The sequence below is a fragment of the Canis lupus genome, chromosome 25 (genome assembly GCF_011100685.1).
Source record: "Canis lupus familiaris isolate Mischka breed German Shepherd chromosome 25, alternate assembly UU_Cfam_GSD_1.0, whole genome shotgun sequence".
NCBI classification, from domain to species: domain Eukaryota; kingdom Metazoa; phylum Chordata; class Mammalia; order Carnivora; family Canidae; genus Canis; species Canis lupus.
The window spans coordinates 40,923,331-40,949,193 of record NC_049246.1 but is presented as its reverse complement, the minus strand read 5'-3'; the positions used below and the strand labels follow the sequence as shown (position 1 = coordinate 40,949,193).

Genomic DNA, 25,863 nt, shown 5'->3' with positions numbered 1-25,863 from the left:
GTAAACAGGGGAGTTAGGGAGGGAGTCAAGTTTCTTTTAGAGACTGAAATTAGGGAAGGAGGTAGCTTGGGCTTAGAAATCAAGAGTTCATGGTGACAGCAGGATACCTAAGAGTAATAACTAACAGAAAAGTGAAAAACCAAGCTCTAGAGAAAGGTCCAAGCTGAAGCTGTCAACCATTGAGTCATCCCTCCAGGTGGAAATTAATGCCCCAGAAGTCAGTAGGTTTTCTGAGGAAAATGACCCAAGGAGGTGGATAGAGCATCACCCTGAGGATAGGACAGAGAGCATATTCCCAGTTAGGGCATCAGAGGAGGAAAAACTATTTAGAAAGAGAGACGTATCCTCCCTCCTACAACTCGCCAAGATCCTCTGACCACATGGAAGTATCTTGAAAACTGTGGTCAAGTGTAGAGTCTCCCGCTACCCTTGCCACAGGTAAAAGCACCTACTCCTCTTGGGTGATACCCCTCCCTGGACTGCCATTGATCAAAGCACCTGCCTTCTTTATCAGAGTTCTATGAACACTTCTTCTCCCCTATTATAGTTTAATTTCCAAAAGGACAGTGATCATTTTTGTTCATCTTAATATTCCAAGTGTCAAATGAACATTCATTGACCAAAAATTGACTAAAAGAGATTAGAGAAGGAGGAGGAAAACGAGAGTGGTACATCATAAATAATGAATAATAAAAATTGTCAACTGTTGTGCAAAGATCAAGAGAATGCTCGATGGAAAATCTTGTCTAAATTGCACTGCATTCTCTTGACAACAGCTATCCTGTACCACTTGCCTACTCTGAAGAGATTAGCCCTTTACAAACATTTTCTTTTCAGAGTTCACTGATTTATTTATTTTTATTTAAAATCAGTGAGCCAACCTATCGTACATCATTAGTTTCAGATGTAGGGTTCAGTAATTCCTCAGTTGCATACAACACCCAGTGCTCATCACATCACGTGCCCTCCTTAATGCCCGTTACCCAGTTACTTCATCACCCCACCCACCTCCCTTCCAGCCACCCTCAGTTTCTTCCCCATAGTTAAGAGTCTCTCATGGTTCTTATTTGAACCTTAGAATGACTTTCTGAAGGGGCTGCAATTGTTCCCATGTAATAGGTGCAGAAACTAAGTCCCAAAGCAGTTAGAGGACTTGCCCAAGTTTACTCAGTAAGTGATGAGGTGACATAGAATTTCAGTTCTGCCTCTAAACCTCTGTGACTAACCAACTGTAAGGTACTGTCTTCTTCAACCTAGGTTACTTTTTGGAAAAAAAAAAAAAAAAGATTTAAGGCATTGCTTAGATGTGTCCAGGTAACTGAGAGTTTATTTCTCCCTCCCCATTCCATGTTGAAAGTATATTTCTGTAACTTGGATCTCTCTATGAAAAAGAGAAATCACTGTAAAATAGAACACACAGATCTTTCTTCATTGTTTAGGACATGCATTTTTTTTTAAGAGAAACTGTGTCATTATTATTTCGAGTTTGTGAACACACAGCACATTCATTATTAGCTCTTCATCTGAAATAAGTAAACCTGCAACTAAAAATAGCAGATAAATAAATGAGCCATTGAGAACCTGGTGAGTTTTTCTCTTTCCCCCCTCAGACAAGTGACTCTCTCAGCAGGGTGATTATATTCATAAGGATTCAAAATCATTAAATTTTCAAGTACATATTCTTCCTTCTAGTATGCCTGTGTCTCTAATGGTTCGTCTAAACCATTAAACCAAAAGCTCTTCACAAGTTAAAATTGCCTAACATGATGCTAAGTGGTTTATTGGAGGCTGAACTTTTATTCTGTTTGCTTATTTGGCTTTTCATGTATTTGGGAGAGAAGAAAGCAGAGGGAGGGCAAGCAGGAGGAGGAGGGGGGAGAGTTACATGCTTCTCAGTGTAAAAGGGGCCTTCAGATCACATGAGTGAATTGTTTACAGAAACTGAGGCTGGAAGCTAATGGGTGACTTGACCACATAGACAGTAGACTCAGGACTGGGACCCAAACCTCTGTATCACTCAGACCAGGGCCCTGAGAGAGAGAGAGAGAGAGAGAGAGAGAGATGAATCAATGCATGGATTGGGGTTCCTTAGAACCCAAAGACAAGAAATTATGTAATTTTACCAACCTGCAACGGAGTACTGGATAATGGGGGCTTTGGGGTCAGAGAGCCCAGCTCAAATCCTAGTTCTCCACCAACTAGGCAAATTATGTATGCCCCTAAGCCTAGGAAAAGAGAATAATCATTGCTGTGATAACTTAACATAACTGTGATAACTGTGAGAACTTGCTATGAGTTCTCTTGTTTTAAGCACATTACATATATGGGCCTTAAATTCTACCTTGTATGTCTAGAGGTTTAATTCAGATAATATATATTAGAGCCTTAGCCCAGAGCATTCAGAGTACCTATAGTATTTTTTGGTCAATAGTTAAAGAATATAGGTATTAATAATCTCTAAATATTAATGAAATGTAAGGGGCAACTTTCTTTTAATTACTAACATAACCAGGTGAACTATTTTTTTCATTATAATGAATAAAATACAAATTTTAAGGTTACATAGTGAGTGAATACTCTCATCAAAATTCTCTTCAAAACATTTCTCCTAAGACATTGAAAGATTTAGGTTTAATTTTAAATTCCACTTCTTTTATCTGTCATTTCTATTTCCTCTGAAACAAAGATGTATCATAGAGAAGACACTCAGTATCCCAGGGATATGGAATAGCCAAACAGGAAGTCTTTCTAGCATTTTCCACTGAGCAAGCATTTTCCACCAAAAAGCTGTTGACTTTTCTCACTGCTAGGATAGGACAAAACAAGGTCTTTGTATATTTTCAGTTATTATTTACTTTAAAAATAGGTGCAAAAAATACCTCTAAAGTAGAAGACTTGACAGATTCATCATTCTGCCCTCATTTCTCTGTTGGAGAAGTTAAATGTAGGAGAATTCCAGCAAGTTAGCCAGCTCTTATCTCCATCGGCCTCATCATGGTCATGTTTTTCACAGATGTGGGCATCTGATGGTGGGAAGTGTCAGGCTGAGGCTTTGGATGCCTCTGTCTCTGCCTCTCATTATTTCACCAGGAAAACATGCCAACCCAGCCACCATTTTTCGGAAACACCCAAGTGACTTGTGTCTGAACTCTGTCCTCTTCCTAAGGCTGACCTTGGACAAGAATAGTCCATATGCTCTGATAAGTGACAGTTGCTTTCTTTAATTGACATATTTGTTGCAACCATAAATGCTATGTGCTTTGAATATATTAGAAAATAGAAGACATCTATTGGCTACTTTTTGAGGAGTGAGTTTTGCAATGACTAAGAAGTGATTGTAGTCAGTGTTTATTACACACACTGCAAAGTATTATTAATCGTTAAATTCATTTGATGCCTCCATTTTAAATCTCTAATGTTCTTATGGTTCAAAGTGAATGAAAGCTTTACTGATGGGTGTTCTAAATTTTAAAAATCACACAGGCGAGAAGCAGAAGCATGACAATATGAGTTTCAGTGTTAATACAAATAGATATAAAATCATGCTTTCCTTTGAGAAATTAAAATGCTGCCATACATGCCAAATGGATTAATTTCATGATTATAATTTACATCACAAAATGTTTCTTCTCCTTAAAGAAAAATGTCACCTCATAATTTCATTCATGGAAAATAGCTTTAAAATGGAGGTCCTTAGGGTGTGTGGGTGGCTTAGTTGGCTGAGTGTGTGACTTGATTTCAGCTCAGGTCATGATCTCAGGGTCATGAATTGGAGCTCCATATTGCTCCGTGCTGGCCATAGAGCCTGCTTAAGATTTTCTCTGTTCCTCTACCTCTGCCCCTTCTGCTTATGCTCTCTCTCTCTCTGTCTTAAAAAAAATAATAAAAATAAAAATGAAAGTCTGTAAGAAGGTATAGTTACATTAACAAAAATGAGATGCACATAATTTTTGAGAAACATGCCCCAAATTAGAGTCATTTTGTATGGGTTATGGAAGACAGCATAATTAAATTATTTCACTTAAAGGCCTTGGTAACTCCAAAACCAAATCCTAAGTCAGTTTCTGAGCAGTTTGGGGAAGAAACTCAAATTTTTCTGAGCCTCAAGATCTTCACCTTCAAAATAACAATTTCTGTGAAGATCCTTATCTTTAAAATAACTTCTACCTTAGAGTGTTGCAATAAAGATGAAATTAAAAGGTAAAAAAAGAAAAGAAAAATTTAGCACATTTTCCAGCACATTCTAAGCACACAAAAAATAGTAACTGCAACTATTAATACTACAAAATGCAGAACTAAAATCACACCTCAGATTAGAATATTTGCTAAAGACAATTTGTCTTCACAGATCTGAAATGCTTTCAATTCACTAATTTCAAGTGAAGGCATCCAATTTTCCATTTCCCTTTGTAGTTCATTTCAAATAGTAACAGTGAAAAGCATGTATTAGGAGGATAACCTGCCATCTGCATGCCACAGTGTATGACACGTGTCATCTCCCTGAGTACTCAGTGATCCCACCAGTGAGCTTTATTTTCTCCATCCACAAGTGTGGAAACTGAAACTCGGAATTGAAGTCAGCTGCCCAAGGTTATTCTGCCTCTGATGACTAAGCTAGGATTTCAACTCAGACCACTGATGTCCATGCTCTTGAACTCTATTCCATGCTGGCAGTGGAAGTGATTAGCAGTAAGGAGTAGAGTGGGCCAAGAGCCTTTTTCTACTTTAAATAAAGTGAGTCTAGATGAATAGTTCAACATTGGGCATCAACTGTAAGATGGGGAAAATCTTACACACTGTTTGGGTAGAGTTAAGACACATTAGAATTTGAATTGTTTGGTTATTCATGAGATTGCATCTTCAAAATGTCTTGTCTCAGAAATATAATTTTGGGGGGCTCTGGGGGACTCAGTGGGTTAAGCATCTGACTTTGGCTCAGGTCATGATCTCAGGGTCCTGGGATTGAGCCCCTGCCTCGGGCTCCCAGCTCAGTGAGGAGCCTACTTCTCCCTCTTGCCTTCCACCCCCACTCCTACAGGTGCGCATTCACTCTCACACCCTTTCTCTCTCAAATAAATAAATAAATAAATTTTTTAAAAGTAAAGAAATTTAAAAGTAAACAAATTTTCTTCCTTGGTTTAAAAACCAAGCCCAGAAGCATGTCATTTATAAATCTTGGTTTTGTTGATTCACATATTCAGATTTGTTCTGCTTTACTGTTTCAACATGGAAAATGTTTATCATGATGAGCTTTACTTATTCCTAATAACTTGGTATAGTACTTTAGATATTTAACAAGAATTGAACCCCATTTCACAGACATGTTAGCAAAACTGAAGCTGAAGGATCGTCATTTCAGTAGCAACATTGCACCAGAGAAAAACATCACATTTTTTAAGATTGAAAATATTCATAGAGTGAGCAAGAGCCCTAGCACTAAAATGCACTTTGATCCCCATTGCCAATTGAACCACACCCCAGAATCATCATTTGAGGTTTCCACACAGACATCATGGAAGTTTCCAGATGTTAGATTTGATAACAGAAGAAACATCAGGATTAATATTAGTGTACTCCTCTAAAACCAACTCCTGGTTGAGTATTTTACACATTCAAGAGGTGTTATTATCATTTCAGTTTTTTTTTTTTTTTCCAGTATTCAGATGCTCTGAGGTAAAGAAAACACCTACAGATTCTTCAGAAAAGAGCTGCTTGTTGAAATAGAAAGCCTGGCCGTGTAACACTGAGAAGGTTTTCTTGATTCCCTTCAGGTTCTTTGCAGCAACAGCCTGCTTGAGTCTACAGACTACTGGTTGCAGAATCAAAGGACACCTTGCCAGATTGGTTTTGTGGAAGACAAGTCTGAAAACTGCGCTTCTGTAAGTAAACATAACTCTCAGGATATAATCTGACAAAGCAGAGACTCCGGCATGTGTGCTCATGCTAAAGATGGAGGTTTCGTAATTCTTTAAATACAAGGTTAGGAAAGTATCTTTTTTTTTTTTTTTTGGAAAGTATCATTTTGAACATGCATAACTGGTTTATATGGACCATTAACAAAATAGCATGCCGAGCTCATGTTTCTACTCTCCCTTTGCTCATTTCAGTGGGTAAATTAACCTGATCAATTCCCTTTAAAGGAAAAATGATGTTTGTATTTTCAAGACTGAGAAAAAGATTCAGAAATAGAACCGTATGATGAAAAAAAAAAAGAATCATATGATGAGAAATAAGAGACCATTCAAGAGCTCTCTTGTATTCTTTTCAATATATTTTATAACTGCTGCTAGTAGGTATTTTCCAACAGGAAAATTGTGTACAAATTTTCTACCATTCTTATAAGTTATGGTCATCATCTGAAAACCTTTCAACCTAAGAAATCCACAGGCATACATTTTAATATACTGGAGCTGAGCTTCACGTACAAAACCTTTTTTAAGGAAGAGATATTCTTATAAACAAAATTCTTATCTTAATATGTGGATATGTATTACTGATATGAGAAAATCAACAATATGATTTTTCTTCCTGTTGACATATGCTCCATCCTGTATGTTCTACAAAGCGATATGTTTCATTTTAATTGAAATCACCTAGCCCTTTGGGGGTCATAATTACAGAGATTGGGGAAGAGTATTTCCAAAGCGGAGAGAAATGTAATTCTCATGACTAAACTGAGAACTTCAGCTCTGAGCTATTCTTGGCAGTAAGGTGAATGCCAGCGTTTCTGTTAAAAGAAAAAAATAAAACAAAAAAAGAAGGAAGCTGAAAATGGGATGAAGAAGCTTTTTATATATATAATGGGCAGAACCAGAACTGGCAGACAGAGGATATAAAACATTTCACACTGCAGAGTCCCATCGCACAAGGAAAGCAGAGTCCATTCAACAGACTTATTTCAATTTCCTTGTTTAGGCAAATGATTTTAATCCTGCTACTTTTAGGACTTTTAATCCTTTATCCAGATAACTGATTGATGTCTAAAAATCTTTGGGAAAAACAAAAAGGATTAGGTGGCAAGTGATTTAATAGTGATACCTTTTTTCCAAATTCATTTCTGAGGTGAGTTAGAAAATGCAAGCATTTGTGGATAGATATTTCTAATCACATAGCTATCCACTGTGAAAGGGAGAGAAATGCAGCATAAAAGCTCTCTAGCTACATTCTGGAAAAGTCATCCAAGCATCTCCTGTATTAAGAAGTCTCCCACTTGGAGGGGCACCTGGGTGTCTCAGTTGGTTAAGTGACTTTTAATTTCAGCTCTGGAAAAAATAAAAAAATAAATAAAAAAAATAAAAAAAATAATTTCAGCTCTGGTTATGATCTCAGGGTTTCTGGGATTGAGCCCCACATTGGGCTCTACAGTCAGCAGGGCGTCTGCTTGAGATCCTCTCCCTCTGCCCCTCCTCACCTATGCTCTGTCTCTGTCTCTCTCTCTCTCTCTCTCAAATAAATAAATAAAACCTTAAAAAAAAGTCTTACACTTGGAGAAGGCATGAATGTTGGGGCCCTAAAAATTGTGTGGTGGAGGGCAAAGAGGTCTTCTCTAACCTTTATATTTTTGGAATCTGGATTGCAGATCTGCAATTAGAAATGCTAAATTTATAACCAGATTTAAGATTACCATTGGATCTCCCTAAGTAAAGAGAACTCTCCTCCTACTCCCCACCAATCCCAATAGACTCAAATTTGGACTTAAAACCATATGACTTCTTTCCTTAATTCTTTGTCCCTTTATAGTGTCAGATGACATCATTCAGGTTGATTCATCCTGCCTTTACAGTTCTTTCTATTCTTTCCAAAAGGGGAAAAGCCTAAACACAAATAAAAGGCATACTGGAAGATTTGTTTTCCCACACTGTTTATAAAAATTGTCCATGATTCTAAAGCTAAAGAAATTTCAAAATCCTTATGGCAAAGTATCCTTAATCTCTCAAAAATATAACCTCTAATCCCCTTTTCTTCATGTACGAGTCCTTTCTCTCTTTCTGACTTGGCACGGATTTCTAGGGCGAGAAGAAGAAACAGAGTCCAGTGTTAGGCATTGCTGAAGGGAAGCAATTATTTAGAGAGTAAATAAAGGTGAGCCATGGAGATATCTGACCAGGACCAGGACCTTTTGATCACGTCAACCATACATAAGGAGTGGCCAAAATGGTCAGGATAATACCTATTGTTGTTTGTTTTTTAGGGTTTTATTAATTCATGTACTTAATTGCTTCTTAAAAACAAATTCTCGGGGATCCCTGGGTGGCTCAGTAGTTTAGCACCTGCCTTTGGCCTAGGGTGTGATCCTGGAGTCCCAGAATCCAGTCCCACATCGGGCTCCCTGCATGGAGCTTGCTTCTCCCTCTGCCTGTGTCTCTGCCTCTCTCTCTCTCTCTCTCTCTCTCTCTCTCTGTGTGTGTCTCATGAATAAATAAATAAAATCTTTAAAAAATAAAAATAAAAACAAATTCTCCATAGCAGGATGAACATGAAAGCTGTAATTTAAAGGAAAACTTACTGCATTTTAAAATAGTATCTTCATGCAAGTTTCATTTAAAAATTCAGTGGAGTAAAATCATACCAAATTAAAATCTCTTTTCACATAATCACAACAGAATCCGAGGAACCTGTAGCAATGTTGGCTTATATTTTATTGCTTTGTACTTTTTGTACTCTGTTCATAGGTCTGTGTTAATCATTGGTTCTTTAACGTATTTCTTCCCAGTCAAAATTAGCAGCCAACTTTTACAGATCCAATTTTGATTGGCTTAGTAGCCAATATACTGACTCCAAACGTCGAGACTTGCAGTTTCTTAGAACTAAGACCCTTAGAGTACCAACATTTTCTGAATTCAAGAGGTCCACTTAAAATTTTTATTGAGAAACAAACTCAGATTTGGAAAACATTCAGGGTATTGTGCACATGGGTCAGTATGACTGTTGTCAAGCATCAAGAGATGAGTTTTTCTAGTTATTATCTTAATAGAGAATTGCACTCATCTCATAGCTAATATGAAGAGCCTTCATGAAGAGTAGCTTGAAGCAGTCAGATAATATGGGGCACACCAAAGGGGAACATCTTGCCAGGAAGCCTGGCTCAAGGAGCCCCCTAAAAGTCATCCTTAAAAGTTTTCCACCAGGTATCAATTATAAGCAATGTGTTTATGTTTTCTTAGAGTTCTCCTACATAGTTTCATTTTCTTTCTGATTTGTGATTCCAAAAAAAAAAAAAAAAATCACTAACCTTGGCTTTCAGGGTGTTTTTTTTTAAAACTTAATTATTTTTTTAAGATTTATTTATTTATTTGAGAGAGAGAGAGAGCAAGAGGAGAGAGTGGGACAAGCAGACCCTGAGCTGCTTGCAGAGCTCAACCTTGATCTCATGACCTGGAAATCATGACCTGAACCAAAATCAAGAGCTGGAAGCTAAACCAACTGAGCCACCCAGGTGCCCCTGACCTGATTATTTAAAAGAAAGAAATGTGGAAAGGGATAATGGAATTGGAAGCCAATTTTCAAACCCAACAGCTGAGGCATTATCTTAATAGAGGTCCTTAACACAAGGAATAGAAATTGGATTTTCAAGACTCTTGACTTTTTTTTTTAAGATTTTTTATTTATTTATCCATGAGAAACACAGAGAGAGAGGCAGAGACAAAGGCAGAGGGAGAAGCAGCCTTCCTGCTGGGAGCCTGATGTGGCCCACGACCCTGGCATCAGGCCCTTAGCTGAAGGCAGATGCTCAACCACTGAGCCACCCAGGCATCCTGACCCTTGACTTTTTTTAAAATTAAAAATTAATTTAGTTACTTTTTAATCTGCTATTACTCTTTGCTATTTACTCAAAAAAATTTGTTTTTCAAAAATCCACTTTTGTTTTAATGCTTCATTAAAATTACCTTGACAATTCACATTACTTCTATTTACAGCTACTGTCAGACTTTTTTCTTACTAATCATTTTAAGACTTGGCTATCACCCTGCAAATAAATTACATCCTCTAGTATGCATCTTAATTGACAAATCATGGTATTTGAAAATGTGTTACATTTGCCTTAAATTTTTAAATAAACAAATTAAATTCTCAGGCTTCAACATCCCACACATGACACTGCAAAACTAAGAAGAGATCTGACAGCCGTTCAGTGAGTCTCTGACGTCAATGCAATTTGGTGGCAACAATGACATGATTTTTTGTATGACGGCTCTTTATTTTATATTCTTTCTCCAAATATTTATATACCTAGTCTATTATGAAATTTAAAAATATAAATTAGAGAACTCTCCACTTGATATATTGATCTATGGAAAAATCTAGACTTACATGATCAAGGAAAAATACAATTATAGAACAATGAACAATGATCTAGTCCGGATATTGACCAAACTTCAAGCAACTTTTAATATTTTTTTCCTTTAAAAATCAAGTTTGGAACTTATTTTTTAAATTCTTTAATTTTGGACTTACAGCAAAATTGCCTGAATTCCTAAAATTCCTAGATTCCCCATATACTAACTTTTTATTGCATTTGCTTATCCTTCCCTGTGAGTGTGTGTGTGCAACTGTGTGTAAGTGTACATATAGGATTTTTTTTCTAAAAGTTTTGAGAATGAGCAGCAGACATGATGCCCCTTTATCTCTGTATACTTCAGTGTGGGAAACAAATATTTAAAACCAGAATTGAGGGATCCCTGGGTGGCGCAGCGGTTTGGCGCCTGCCTTTGGCCCAGGGCGCGATCCTGGAGACCCGGGATCGAATCCCACGTCGGACTCCTGGTGCATGGAGCCTGCTTCTCCCTCTGCCTGTGTCTCTGCCTCTCTTTTTCTCTCTCTCTCTGTGACTATCACAAATAAATAAAAATTAAAAAAATAAAATAAAATAAAACCAGAATTGAATCCAGAGCTGAAACGAAGAGGGAATTTTTATTTTTATTTTTATTTATTTTTATTTTTTATTTTTTTGAAGAGGGAATTTTTAAAGTTTATTTTAATTGAAAATAGAATTCATATTCTATCACTTATGTTGTAGGTAAACTGCTGCATAATAAAAATTAAGATCCTTGACTTTTTTTATTGGCTCAAGGAATTACAGTGTACGTCTAAATATCACTCTAATAAGTGGAATGAAACTTCCAATAATTCATTATATGAAAAGGAATTAAGAGGGAAATCCAGGTGGTTATTTGTATGACTATTTAAGCTTGATGCAACTGCAGAAACCAATTTTTAAATGCTTTTGCTTCAGTGAACATTGAAACAAAATGAAAAGCCAAATAACGACTGTGTAACTGTATATATGTATATAATAGCCTCACAGTATTAATTGCAATGCATAAAGAGTGGCCACAATTCATTATGAAAAAGTGAAATTTCCAATAGCAAAGTTGGCAAAAGGCCAAACATAAGAAATTCATTGAAGGGGTAAATGGGTGGTTCAGTTAAGCCTCTTCCTTTGGTTCAGGTCATAATCCCAGGACTATGGGATGGAGCCCTGAGTCAGGCTCCTCCTCCTCCTTCTGCACCTCTCTCCTACTTGTTCTCTTTCTCTCTCTCTCTCTAATAAATAAATAAAATCTTAAAGAAATTCACTGAATAATACAATTTTTAATTTAGACTTGAAAAAATAATTAACTGCTCTGATAATCGAGGAAAATAAATTCCAACTATTACAGAATATTTCCAGTAAAGTGGTTAAGATTGTAAAAATTATGATACCCAGTGTTGGTGTAAGTAAGAAGACACTCTCAAACAGCTGACATTAAGGAGTAGGAATTGACAAGTTAGTATAATCTTTCTGGAGAAAAGCTTTGTAATGTGCATTGTCCAAAACATTTTAAATATTCATGACTGTTGATCCACTTCTGGAAGTATATTCTAAAGAAATGGCCAGAGTTACGAGCAGACTAATATAAAATATAGAGAATGCACAAAATAATGTACACAAGGCAACACATGAGATTGATTTAGAACATGAACTCTGGAGTCAGGCTGCTTCAATTTGAATCCCATATCTCCTTTCTAACTACATAGTCTTGAGAAGCTGTTTAGTCTCTATGTCTCAAATTTCTCATTTGTCAATTTGTCAATTGTTACAGTATTTATCTCATGGGTTGTAAAGATTAGATGCATTAACATGTCTAAGTTTTTTTTTTATGTCTAAGGTTTTAGAACAATGCCTGCACATAGTAAACATTATTAAACATTATTAAGTAACGTTATTAAGTAAACATTATTAAGTATTCTATGAACTTAACTGCATGTGATGGCAAAAAAGAAAGACCTTGCATGGCTCACAATATAATACAGGCATGGTTAAATACATGTTGGACATTTATGCCATGAAGATTAATGCATTCTTTACAAACCAGGTTTGGAAAATAAAAATATTTTGGCACAAGGAAATAAAGGCTCACAATATAATTATGCATAAAAATAGAGTCCAAAATTGTACATAATTTATTTTAAATAGGACAGGTTAATCAGTTGGATGAAGGAAAGAGAGAAATCAAGAATAAGTCCTGTGGTTTGGGCTTAAGCTCCTAGATGGATGGAAGTTTCATTTACTGTGATGGTGAGGACTAAAGGAGAGGGAAGCAAGTTGGAGGTGGGAGGAGGAGGATGGTGTTGAATGTCTTAGTCATCCAAGTGGCAATGTCAAGTTGGCAGATGGATGTACAAATCGGAGTTGTTGGCAAGATCAAGTTGAGAGAGGAGAGATTTAAGGGCCTTCACGGTGACCGTCAGAGTTAGAGAAGACCAGCCAAACCAGGGAGGGTGTGTAGGTAGAAAAGAGCGTTTGTTACTGGGCATGGGGTATTCTGATAAGTGCTCATCCGTTGATCTTCATGTCTCAGGCTTTCCCCAAGAGCGTTTGTAACTGGGCATGGGGTATTCTGATAAGTGCTCATCTGTTGATCCTCGTGTCTCAGGCTTGCCCCAAAAGCAAAAGTTTATTATTTAAGCATGTAAACCTGAGTTTCAAATACATAATGGAGCATCTTATGTGTCCTGATATCTTTGCACTTAAAGTACAATCAGAGGAATAGACCTGAGTGTACTTTTAAACCTGGGGTGTTCATACCATTTTTCAACTGTTTTTTAAAAATTCATTTTGACAGAAGAATGCATTATTAAAATAGCTCAGAATAGCTTTTAGTTTCGAATTTCATACAATTCCTGCTATTATAGCAATTTTCCTCTGAGTGGAAAGTCTGTCAATCGGGAAAAACTGAAAACAATAAACAATGTTCCTCGTTAAATACCTTTCAGCTTCAGGGATATTGACTACATAATTTCTACTTCCTTTTAGTAGAATTGTTTGTTTGGACCAACATGTCTTTCTTAATCATTTCTTCCAAAATCCCAAGAAAACTAGTTAGAAGTAATAGTGTGTGTGTGTGTGTGTGTGTGTGTGTGTGTGTGTCTTACAGTTTAGCATCTCAGGTTTTTAAAAAAATAAAGAAAGAAAAAGAAGAAGTTTTAAAAGTGGACCTGGCTAATGACCACCATAGGATGTCTGGTTTTTAGTTCAGAGCCTCTGGAATACTATTTCTCTCTTTTGTAACAATGACCACAAGCTCAACCTAGAGATTTATTAGGAAATGAGAAAATGCTAAATGAAGAATTTCTGCTCTTCCATATTTCACTCTTATGAAGACCAGAGGCAGCCCTTACTTTACATTTCAGAGAGTACTGAGCACATTGGTTGGTCCATAAAGTCTGTAATGTCAAGATTGAAATGGATTATCTGGAGGCATTCAGTGTACTTGCTGGAACCATCTGAAGTGGAAAGTCTGAAGCCAGAAGGCATGAAGGAAAGTGTGCCCCTGCTAAATTGTGCCTTGGGTTTGTTTAATATGATCATTCAGCAGACAGCCTAAGTCAGTAGTGGCTCAAGTGGTTTTATTAGGCACCCAAGGATGAATTCTTCTAAAGCAGGATCTATCAACCTTTGACTCTATTGTTGAATTAGGCTGGATGATTCTTTATTATAGGGATGCTTTCCTGTGCATTGTAGGGTATTTAGCAGCATCTCTGGCCTCCACCCAGTAGATGCCAGTAGGATCTACTCTCCAGAGCAACCAAAAATGCTTCCAGATGTTGCCAATCTCTCCTGGCCGGGGGTGGTGGGTGAGGGGCAAAACCATACCCAGTTGCAATTGCTGCTCAAGAGTTTCTAAAACTATAACTCCTCATCTCTCCTGAAGTATCTACCATTCATATGCTTCAGCTCAAGCTACCCCTCATGCCTGCACAGACATGGAAGGCAAGCACAGCCTCCACTTCTCCCAAGTGATCCCAGCCCACTTGCTACCTCCATCAGTGACCATACATACTGGAAGGAAGGACTGAAAATAAAAGTTCATGAGACAGTCAAAAGCATTCAAAATACCTACCTGTAGGTCAAGGTCAATTAATTTATGGCCACTGCCTCTACCACACATAGAATCCAGTACCTCTGGAACATCCCAGGCAACCAATTTCTAGATTGAGATATATTACATTTATATAAATAAATAAATTTATTTATCAAATTTCTTTTATCAAATATGATGCAGTTATATAACAGATCATTGGAAAGCAACAAGAACGAAAAGCACTCTAATTCTAGTACCTAATGGATCTACTCTTTGTACTCAGGTTATTTCCTTCCACCCTTCCTCCCATAAACCAGAAAGAACAGACATGTGAACTCATCTCAATTCCAAATGAGAATATGGGCCCTGGGCTGAAGGGCTCCTCGTTTTTTAAGAAGAGTCAGAAATTTTGTTTTCTACATGAAATGTGATTTCTAAAAATTGGCCAGTAATAAAATTTTCTTTCAACATTGTATAAACAAAACAGAGCACATCTATGGGATGGAATTAGCTGGTAGGACTCCCAGTTTCTGACATCTGCCCCTTCATCTTGTGCACACCTGGTGTCATTCTTGTTATCTGCCAATTTCTATTTGCATTTTGAATTCAAGACTTCTGTCACTAAACAATCCCTCAAATGCTTTCCAGCTAAAAAATTCTGTTAGTGTAGGGCCAAGTATGTTATTAGAGCCCCCTTTCTCATTACCTGAATAAGCTTGTCCAGATTTTTACTACTCTCCACAAATAGACATCATCTTCCGTGGCTTTACTCTCTGAAGATGAATTGGAAAATAGAATCTTAACTAACCTGGAAAATAAAGGACATTGGATATAAATTATGCCAACTTCTTTTCCTTTATTCATATGGTGCATATATACATGTATGTACATATATATTCATGCATACATATAATATATAATACATATTTTATATTTTATATAATATTTTTAATAGTATCATAATGGATATATTTCTGTTGAAAGTGTTGTTCTGGTAAGTAAACAATTCACTTCACAATGAGTCAACCAAAAAGTATTGTCCACAAGATAAAAAACTAACACCATAGGTGTATTTGGGCTGAAGCATCCACTTCAAGACCTTCCACCATCTGTCCTGTCCATATTTGTCCATTAATCAGCCATTACTCCTTGCTACCACTCTTTCCCCAAGTCCATTGGAATACTTGTTGTTCTTCAAACATCAGTGTGCCTTTGCTCAACTATTTCCTTGTCCCAGGCTACCCTGGAACCAGCTGGCTGCCTCAAGAATTCTTACATACTTGTTTGGTCCAACTATGTTCATACAAAACAGTTGTTTCAACTTTTAAGCATTGCTTATTCATGACAATTCAGGAAAAAATATCACATTCGTTTTTTTCCAATTAATTCCTGAGAAACTCACTGAAATTTCCTGCACTCCTTACTTTATTTGGAACTGATAGCTAATTTGTCAATTACTTCAATGTTGCATTCCTTCAAAATTGCTTTGTCTTAAAGAGAACATGTGGTCATCATTCTTTTTTTTTTTTTTAATTTTTATTTATTTATGATAGTTACAGAGAGAGAGAGAGACAGAGACATAGGCAGAGGGAGAAGCAGGCTCCATGTGCCGGGAGCCCGATGTGGGATTCGATCCCGGGTCTCCAGGATCGCGCCCTGGGCCAAAGGCAGGCGCCAAACCGCTGCGCCACCCAGGGATCCCCCATCATTCTTAATAAAAGTTCTATTCACAGCTGTATCCTTAAATACTTAACTTACATATGCTTTTCCATTGTTACATAGTCTTATGTTACTCCACAGCTTCTTTAAAAAGCACATATCAAAACAAGTGAAAAACACTTTTCCTTGACCCTCTCTCCCTGTGAAAACATTCATCATATGTTCCTCCTTCTCTTGATCACCAAACTTAAAAACTAATAAAAAGTATGCTGTCTATGCTACCTGGCTACTATCTGGCTGTCTCACCATTTGCTGAAATTGTTCTTATTAGTGTCACCAAATCCACTATGTGTTTTCACTGTTTATATTGCGTCATTCTTAGTAGAACTAACTGTGCCCATACTCTCACTCAGCTTCTGAAGACTAGCTCTTTTCTCCATGGCTCCAAAACATTATTCTTCTAATTGTTTTCCTGCCTCTGGGATCATTATTTCTTTGTCTTATTCCTGGACTTTTGCTCTCCATGACCTGGCATTTTGTGGTAGCATTTTCCAAAGGTCCATGTAAAAGCCTGGTCCCGTCTTGCTGATTGTGTTCACAGGAACATTCATTCATACCTCATGGCTTTAGCCATATCTACTTGCCAATGGCTGCCATCTCTGTACTGTAGACTTATTTCTAGGTACTTGCTGGATATACCCACCTGAACATCTCAGAAATAACCCAAATTTAATATAGCTGGGGGTAAATATGCAAAAATTTGTCTGACTTCCAAATTTTCAATTTCTGTTGATGGTTTGTAATCTACATATTTCCCCTTGCTATGCTCCTTAGGATCACACTCATTTTATCTTTCCCTTTACTTTTCATCTCTGATGGGTTACCAAAAGCTTTTTTGATTTGTCAATTCTGGCTGTGCATTTCCAGTCTCACTGTCCCTATTTTATTGCCTCATGCCCCTATATATTTCTTCTAAAGATTTAATATACAAAAATCAAAAGCAAACATAGAGAAGGGGGGAAAAAAGCAAGAAGACCCTAAGGTCCTGTTATCTTTTTCTCCAGAAATCTTTTGCAGCAACAGATTCCTAGATTTATTTTAAGGTTCTGACGGTAGGAATAATTACATTCCCAGTCCCCACTACCACCCTCAGCATCACAGAATTCCTCCAGGGGCTGAATCAGTTCAGTGTCTAATTCAAGACCTAGCTCTAGTTTGCAATTGGACTGAATATGAATTCCAAAGGAGCTGATTCACCATGGCTATCCTAATTTTTAAAGTGCTACACTAAATGACAGGCCAGTGAAGAAACACTTTGACATTGGCGCACTTTGACATTGGAAACACTCACAATATTTATTTGCCAGAGCCTCCTGGTAGCACCAAAATATAATATTAACTGGAGAACATGTTTACACCACATGCTAAGCAAACAGAATGATTCTCTATTCTGTCAAACTAAGTAGCTAAGCTTCCATTTGTGATGTCTAAGAAGCCAAAAGCTGAAATAAAACTAAGAAGATATATTGCCCATCCCTCTCACTTTTCAGGTGAGAAGAAAAAATTGCAATAAAGGGAAGGGATTGCTCGGGGCTAAGGAGTAGATTAGTAGCAAGGCCAGGTCTAAAGCTCAAACCCACCAGCTGTTAAAGCAGAGAGCATACTTTTTCAGTATTCTGGTAGGCCCCCCCACCTCTGTAAAATATTATGATAATTGTATCAAAATTTCATAAAAAGTACAATTCCTTCATTATAGGATTACGTTTATTTGAGGCATAAGAGCTTTGTATTAGTGATCCAAGCTGAAGACCCTTGGAACTATTGAAAAGTTCCAAGAAGTTTTGGTTGTTTTTAGTAAATTTAGATATTTAGCTTTTTGGCTGTTTTTAGTAAATTTAAGAATGTCACATGTTCGTGGATAAATTATTGTCAGATTATATTTGGTTACATCAACCATAGCTATAAATGACATTAAGATCTGATATGTCTGTACCATCAAGCCAAAACACATAGCCCTTGGTCATCTCAAGTGGCGATGCCTGTACTTACCCATCCAGCTGGCATTTATTAGGTTTACTATGTGCAAACTACCTATCAGAACCTCTGAGGGGTATAAAAATACAAGCAAAGGATCTCTGCATCTTAAGAAGCTCAGAAAAATGGGCATTTTAAACAGTAGAGCAGCTCTGAATACTGATCCCTCCTTTACTCTCCTGGGCTTGTTTGGTTGCTATTTGATTTTTTAAAATTTGATTTTGATTAGGCTAAGTCGTTTTAGTGAAATCTATTTCCCCATTATAGTGTGAAGCCTTTGGTGTCACTCCTCAGAGATTCATAGACGTCGGCCTGTGCACAGTCACCTAGGATGACATTGGTTTTAGCAAGTCTCTCTTTGGCTGTCTTTCTCTGATCTTTCTTTTGAGTTTCCTGGTTCATTTGATATTATACCCCTGCCTGTTTGACTTTACTATTTTACCAGCTGACTGCTCTACTGCTTTTAACAATGCCTTAGAGTAGAAGTTGCTCAGCAGTCTGATCCAATTAAATTTAAGCAGCCACAATTTTTGAGACCAGTTTTGAGTTTTATTTTGACCCCATGAGGGCTCCTCCTAGCTATTTCTCTTTCTGGTTCTCCCTAGTAAACTAGCTGGCCTATGGTTTAACTTGTTGCTCTTAATTAAGAGGAGCTACTGTTTTCAAGAATGCCCTTATCTTGAACTTCCACAGATTCCATTTCAGATAATCTCAGTTCCTTTAGGGAGAGTTTCTGAGCTCTCTTTTTCTATAGAGGACATCTCCTTCAGGGCAAACTCTCTGAGTACTGGATGGGGCAGTAGCCTTTAGAGCTCTTGGTTTGCCTTCTCCACTTGGAACTTCTGCTCCTCCAGCAGGCCCTTGGCTTCTTTTTCCAGCCCCTTACTTTGTAACATGGAATTTGGTGACCCAGGCAGGATCTATAGCTCTAGAGACAGGGGCTTCGTGTCTCCAGTTAAAGGTAGCTTAATGTCCTTCAGCATTCAGACTTGTTGAAGGTAGAGTTGATATTGTCTTTATGAAAGCTAAGGCATTTTAGTTTGTCCCTGGAGAACATCTCATTAATTTTTTTAAAATTTTTATTATTTTGTTATTGAAGTAGAGTTGACACACAATGTTACGTTAGCTTCAGGTGCACAACTTAGTCATTTGACAACTATAAACTTTATGCTGTGTTCACAAGTATAGTGACACCTGAGAGCATCTCATTTTTGTGTAAAGTGAACAAGTGAATTCTTGTCAAGAGAGCCAAGATTTTCTTCAGGGGAAGAAAGAAGTTGGAGTTTCTTGTAATACCTGGAGTCCAACTTCAGACGATGTTTTTGTTAATTTTATTCTGAAAATACCTAACAAAAGTCACTTGAGCAGTCATTAAGAACCTGTTAAACAGCACTGGATTTTTGTTTTGTTTTTAATTTTAGGGAATATAATTTCAAAGTGAACCCACAAAATAAATGTTGCTAAAATGTCCCCCTAGATATTACATGAATTGATTTGCAATCTAGTTGTTGGCTGGAAGGTACTTAAATATTAAAGGAAATCTGGCAAATGGTGATAAATGTCAAATAGCTAAAACTGAGTCATTATTTTTGGTACTAACTGCATAGAAGACCCAATTGCCTACTTTTTTTTTTTTTTCCCAATTGCCTACTTATGCCATTTGTTCCTATAAAATTGTGTTATCAACCTAAGAGACTTCAGTCATGTGTTCTTGAAACATACTAAAATTTTTGTTTATTTTTAACCAGAAATTCATGGATAGATTTATCTGCAGCAAAGAGAATTCTCTGGTCACTGCAGTTTTTGTCTAAGAGCATTGATAAGTAATATGAGGTAGGTGCAGGCTTAAAAAAAAAACAAACTGATACGAAAATTAAGGGTTGCACTTCATTTATCACCACGAATTCCCAAGTGACCTGGTCGATGTGAGCTCAAAAGTTTCCTACAGTTTTAAGATTCTTTTCAAATGTTATTCATTGTTCTTGACCGGGAAGTATTGGAAAAAAGTGACATTTTGCTTAATTAATGAGAGCAGCATAATGTTTCTGCCTATTTTACTTTATTTTATTTTTTTACACTGACCTTCAGCATATTTTGTTAACTCAGCAGGTTGCTGTGGCTCTGATGCTTCATCTGTGAAAACACCTTCTGTTTGAATTACCTAAGAGGCAAAAGAAACAGGGGTGTATTTTTGGTTTACCTTAATAACTGCAAAGGGAATTCATCAATCAATGCCACAGGCATAAAGGTATTCTTATGACAACTCAATTTTATTGACTATTTTTCTTCCTTCAGTAAGCCTGTCTGTGAAGATGTCCTTTCTCCTCTGTCCATCATAACCCTTTCTTAGTCATCATCTAGGCAGAAAGCCCTTTGATCTAAAGAGAAGTGATTTGAGAGAAGAAAAGCACAGAACTGAACTCATGCCCTGTTCATGTGCCTGGAAACTGAAGGAGGAATTAATTTGCTTAAGCAAAGTCCACTAGAGTTACAGTTTTTGAAAGCGCTTTTTGAAATTAATCAAGGGTGAACATTTTAGAGATTGCCTAAAACAAAGCTTCACAAGGCATTTAAGTTGGTGCAGAAATAATGGATTCTTGTGGTGCATGAAGGTTTATGTCAGCTCACTTGTTTGAAAACAAAACCATACAAAAACGTGACTAATTTATAATAGACAGTATTTATGTAGGAATATATAAAAATGTGAAATGAATGACCCTAATGTTTTCTTAGTGTGTTGATAATTGTAGGGAAAATTCATGCAAACTTTAAGTTACTTTCTTTTTTAAAAAAGATTTTATTTATTTATTCACGAGAGACACAGAGAGAGAGGCAGAGTCAGAGGCAGAGGGAGAAGCAGGCTCCATGCAGGGAGCCCGATGTGGGACTTGAACCTGGGACTCCAGGATCATGACCTGAGCCAAAGGCAGATGCTCAACCGCTGAGCCACTCAGGGGTCCCTTTAAGCTACTTTCAAATCTATGTAGTCATTTGTTTACTTTTCCATTTATAGGGCTACTCTGTTGTGAATATTATGTCTTTTTTTTTTTTTTTTAAGAAACAAAATATTTTTTTACTGTAAATTATTTGCAAATGTTCATGAATATTATGTCTTGTTTAAGCTTTTTCTTTCTTTCTTTTTTTTTTTTTTTTTAATTTAATACTGAGGGCACCTGGGTAGCTCGGTCAGTAAAGCGTTTGCCCTTGGCTCAAATCATGATCCTGAGGTCCTGGGATTGAGTCCTGCCTCAGGCTCTCTGCTTGTGGGGAGTCTGGTTTTTTTTTTTTTCCCTTTCCCTCTGCCCCTCCCTCCCATCTCTCTCAAATAAATAAATAAAATCTTAAAAAATTAATACTAACTAGTTAATAACACACACTGCCCTTCAAGATGAAATGGGCAGGGTTTTACCAGCCAATCCTCTGAGAGGCAGGTGAAGGAAGGTTTCCTAGCCGGTGTTGCATTCTATAGGCTACATCTGGTGGGTACCATGTATTAAGGTGACAGGACACTATGTATTGTTTTAGGGCTTAGGCATGTGTAGGAAGAATAAAAAGAAGACAATAAACCCAATTATTATTATTTTTTCCTTTGGAGAGATAAATATCCTATAATAATGATAGAAATATTGAATCTGTTACCTATACTGAGTTCTGTGCAAAGTAATGAGTTTTCTAATAAAAGTATTCCAAAATGGGATGATCGTAGAGCCACCGCACAATAAAGATGATTCAAGCATCTGGTAAATGACCTGTATGCTCTTCCATCCCAGAGTTATATGACTTTGTGAAACTTTTCAATAAAAAAGATCTGATATTTATCGAATACTTCTGGTCTGCCAGGAAGCTCTGCTGAGAACATTAGGTGGATTCATTAATTCATATAACATTTCTACAGAATAGGGAGTATTATTTTCTCCAGGCGAGGCTGACGTGGGTGGTGTCTGTGAGTCACATAGCCAGTAACTGGTAGAGCCAGGAATAAGATACAGGCAATCTAACCAAGAGCCCCGTCTTCCAGCACTTTCTGCATAGTCTCCGTACTGTTTTAAGCCATTCCTAGCCCTCTCATTTCATGGCAACTGAACAATCTGTTCCATTTTATACAGAGACAGAGGGCCTCTAAAAGTGATTGTTTAGTGATTCCATAAATTTGCATCTCTTTTATTGCTACCGTTTTAGGTTCCTATCAAATAATTTTTCTGTTCACTTATCACCTTAGTAATGAGAACTTTATAATTCTTTAGTTTACAAAGTATTTCCACTAGTGATACTATTTCATTGAGTGTTTTCAGAAACCCTACGAAGTAGCTGGAATAGGTATTGTCAGAGAAGAGATGCACATAGGTGTTAAAAAGTTTAATGCTACTCCAGGATGATGGAGTTGGTGCCTGAAGTTAGTTTTTCTAATTACATTTGCCAAGGAACTTCTCCCTGGCCATGTCACTTGCCATTAAAGGATTAATTGGGAAAATAAAGTCCTATGACTTCCTATTTTTTTTTTATTTTCTAAAGCAGCAGTTAGCAAAATATAGTCTGACTCACTTCCTGTTTTAGTAAATAAAGTTTTATGGAGACTCAGTCACACCCATGCACTTATTATTCTATGGCTGTTTCTCCACCACAGAAGAGTTGAGTAAATGCAACAAAGACTTTATGGCCTGTATACCTAAAATATTTACTCTGTGGCCTTTTACAGAAAAAGTTTGCCAACCTGTATGCTAGAACAAAGAGCTAACACTTTGAAAGATAAATATGACTTTTCTGTATCATCAGTTTAGTATGGATAAAAACAAGACTATTTCTGTTCTATCTAAAGAAACACCCAGGTCTTTTTTGCATCAGGTATTTGAAGGAATTTCTTTTCCACCATCCAGGCTTTAATTTTTTTTATCTCTGCTTCCTATTACGTAAACCCATGATACGATTTGAAATCTTGATCAACATGATTTTTTCATAATTTCCCACAAACTCTTTTATTCTCGTTTCACATTAATGAAGTCTTTGTTTTGCCTCTTACTTTTTTTCCCCTCTCAGCTTCTTCTAACTTAACTACTCAAAGTGTCCTAAGAAATTACATGTTTCATAGCATTTTCTCCTGACTTGCATCTGAGAATTAGACAGATATACTGAGTTTTCTTTTTTCACTGAAGAGTAATTGGGCATCTTTGGAGAGAACAATATTGCTTCCTGCATAAACCTAGCCTTTGTTTTTCTCAAAGCTGTAATTACTAACAGTATTTTTAGTCCTGTAAACCCTAATTTGCCATCCCATTTTACTGTAGCCTGTTAATCACAACCTACCAAAAATTGCAAAAGCCATGCTCACAGTCATTGAAAAATCTTTGATGTGTGATTTGCAATTCAGAGAGAGGATCAAACACTGGTCAGCTCTTTAGAAAAGGGAAGTAAGTCCTTGGTAATTCAAAGGGGGTGGGGTCAGAGGATAGGTTTCCTCATTTCTGGGCCTCAGATTTCAAGAAGTTAACAGGGGCACATACACATACACCTGGGTTCTAAGTCATTATTAATTTTGAGAAACAGAACATCTTTGTATATCAAAATTCAATGTGCTAAAAAGTTACTACACACATGGCACAAGAGAAAAACATAGGTGTTATAAAAATCCTTTCAAGGATGCCTGGGTGGCTCAGTGGTTGAGTGCCTGCCTTAGGTTCAGGTCATGATCCTGGGTCCAGGAATCGAGTCCCACATCAGGCTCCCTGCAAGTCCATTTCTCTCTCTGCCTGTGTCTCTGCCTCTTTCTCTCTCTCTCTGTGTCTCTCATGAATAAATAAATAAATATAATCTTCGAAAAAAAGCCTTTCATCTTTGAAACCCATTTTTGTGATCATTTTCTGTAATTTTAATTTACTTCCACAATTATGTTCTTCCGGCCTCAATAGGCATCATGCTACTTCCTGGAACTACAATGGGGACTGGACATCAAATTTTGGAGCCAAAATTTTCTTGGCTTTGAAATAGGATGACCTCATATTTTCTGTGATAACATTGGTTATATTCTCATGCTGAACAGAAACTTGATTGGCAGGAATACATGTTGAGAGAGATTGCCTGAAGGGGAGGTAAAGAGAAAGAAGGAGGGAGAGGGGGGGAGAGGGAGGAAAAGAAGAAAAGAAGCCAGATGTGCTCAAAAAATAGTCATATTCTATTGGGGGAATACTTCTGAAGACTTCAGTAATTCAAGATTATTTTTCACATAGGTTTTAATGTAAAGTACACATGATGGTGGGATTATCTCAGTTAACTCCCATTACAGAACAGTTTTGCATTTAAATACACTTTTTAATTACAGTATATATTTACAGTAATTTTTCAAATTGCTTATACCTCTTATCAAATTATCACAAAATACAACCTGCTTTAATGCAGACAATTGCTTGGGTTAAGGTCATAGGAACACATTATGGGAACTTTGACCTTGAGGTTAGTATCTAGAAGTTTATCTTTGCTCACCTGTATGGCAATTTTTCCAAACTGAACATTGAAACAGCTTTGATTTTTTTTTTTATTTTGTCTCATATTTCAGAGTGGTTCTCCTACAATAACCATAGGGAGTCATTGGGAATGATTCTTGGTTTTCCTCATAGCATCATAGCACTGCTAACTTCAGATTCAAAGTCCTTGATTTTATGCTCTTTAAAAAAAAAAGATTTTAAATGCTAATAGGAGTTACTACTAAAGGAACGTTGAGCAAACTTACTCACAGAGGGCCTGAGACTTGTAAAATTTCAATCTTTAATGGCCTGAGGTCAGTAGTTTTGTCTCTTAACAGAGAGAGTGGAGTGAGCAGGTGGCAGTTAGAGTTCACAGTACACCAGAAATTATGTGATTGCTGATGTGCTGATTTAATTTGGAGAGCATTGTGGTATAGCTGAAAATCTGGGCAATACATTCACATGTGAAGATCTCAGGGGGGGTCAGGCTTTTGTTTCTGTCACCATGTTTTAGTTCTCTCTCTGTGTTGAGCAGTAAATTAATAATGCTTTTTTTTTTTTTTTCAAGACTACCCATCTAATATTTCTAGGTATGCTCCCTTGGTAGCACTACTTGTGAGTCAGTTGAATCAGAATTGGAAAGATTCCTACATCCCCTTTGCCCCTATGTACCACCTACATACTCATACATATGCACACAATTAGCAGTTATTTTGGACTGGCTCTGCCCAGTATATTAGAAGGCATGTCTAACTTTTAGGAACCTCAGTGCCATTGGTCTTGCTTTATCCACCCTGAGTATCTGGAGCTGTATGAACCAACATTCAGTTAGAGAGAAGGCCTTATCCCAATTCACTAACTCATGTAGAGCATTCCCAACCAGACCAGCACCCTCCTCACATTGCAAGGAAGGAAAGACCATTGCTCTGCCACAAATGATCTCTTAGATGATGAGTTAATTATTCTGCCCCTCTGTATGTAAAGTAAACTTTGACTAGATTTTCCTAAAGTTCTTTTTCATCTCTGAAAGTTCATGATTCTCCAATTATCTGTCAGTTAATATGGATGCACAATCACCCCAGATCTTAGTAGCATAAAACAAATTTTCAATACGCTCATAAATTTGGTTTGTCAAGAATTCAGACAGGGCACAAAAAGGGTGGTTTCTTTCTGCCCTATATAGTCTGGGACTCAGCAGGAAGACTAGAAGCCTGGATCCAGTGGCCATCAAATAAGTTGGCCAGAAGGCTGGAGATCAAAATCATCTAAAACCTCACTCTTTCACATGTCTCACATCTGGGCTGAAAGACTCAAATGGCTAGGATCTCAAATAGCTGGGCTTTGCTATGGTTATCGCTTTATTGAAATGT

At 37.1% G+C, this 25,863-nt stretch overlaps 1 protein-coding gene and 1 long non-coding RNA gene across 3 annotated transcripts in view; one reads left to right on the top strand and one right to left on the bottom strand.

The window, feature by feature from the left end:
• SPHKAP (SPHK1 interactor, AKAP domain containing) overlaps positions 1–25,863 on the top strand; it is a 169,054-nt gene that overhangs the window by 50,649 nt on the left and 92,542 nt on the right. For both annotated transcript variants that reach the window (XM_038574058.1, XM_038574059.1), the window contains exon 4: positions 5,772–5,879. In XM_038574058.1, coding sequence (XP_038429986.1) covers positions 5,772–5,879 — 108 coding nt within the window. The remainder of the gene's footprint in view (positions 1–5,771; positions 5,880–25,863) is intronic.
• On the bottom strand, positions 1,375–20,200 carry LOC111092300. The gene is made up of 5 exons (XR_005378768.1): positions 20,121–20,200; positions 15,052–15,153; positions 14,385–14,471; positions 2,128–2,225; positions 1,375–2,030 (listed from the first exon to the last, which is right to left on the bottom strand). It is a non-coding gene; the product is annotated as an uncharacterized LOC111092300 (long non-coding RNA).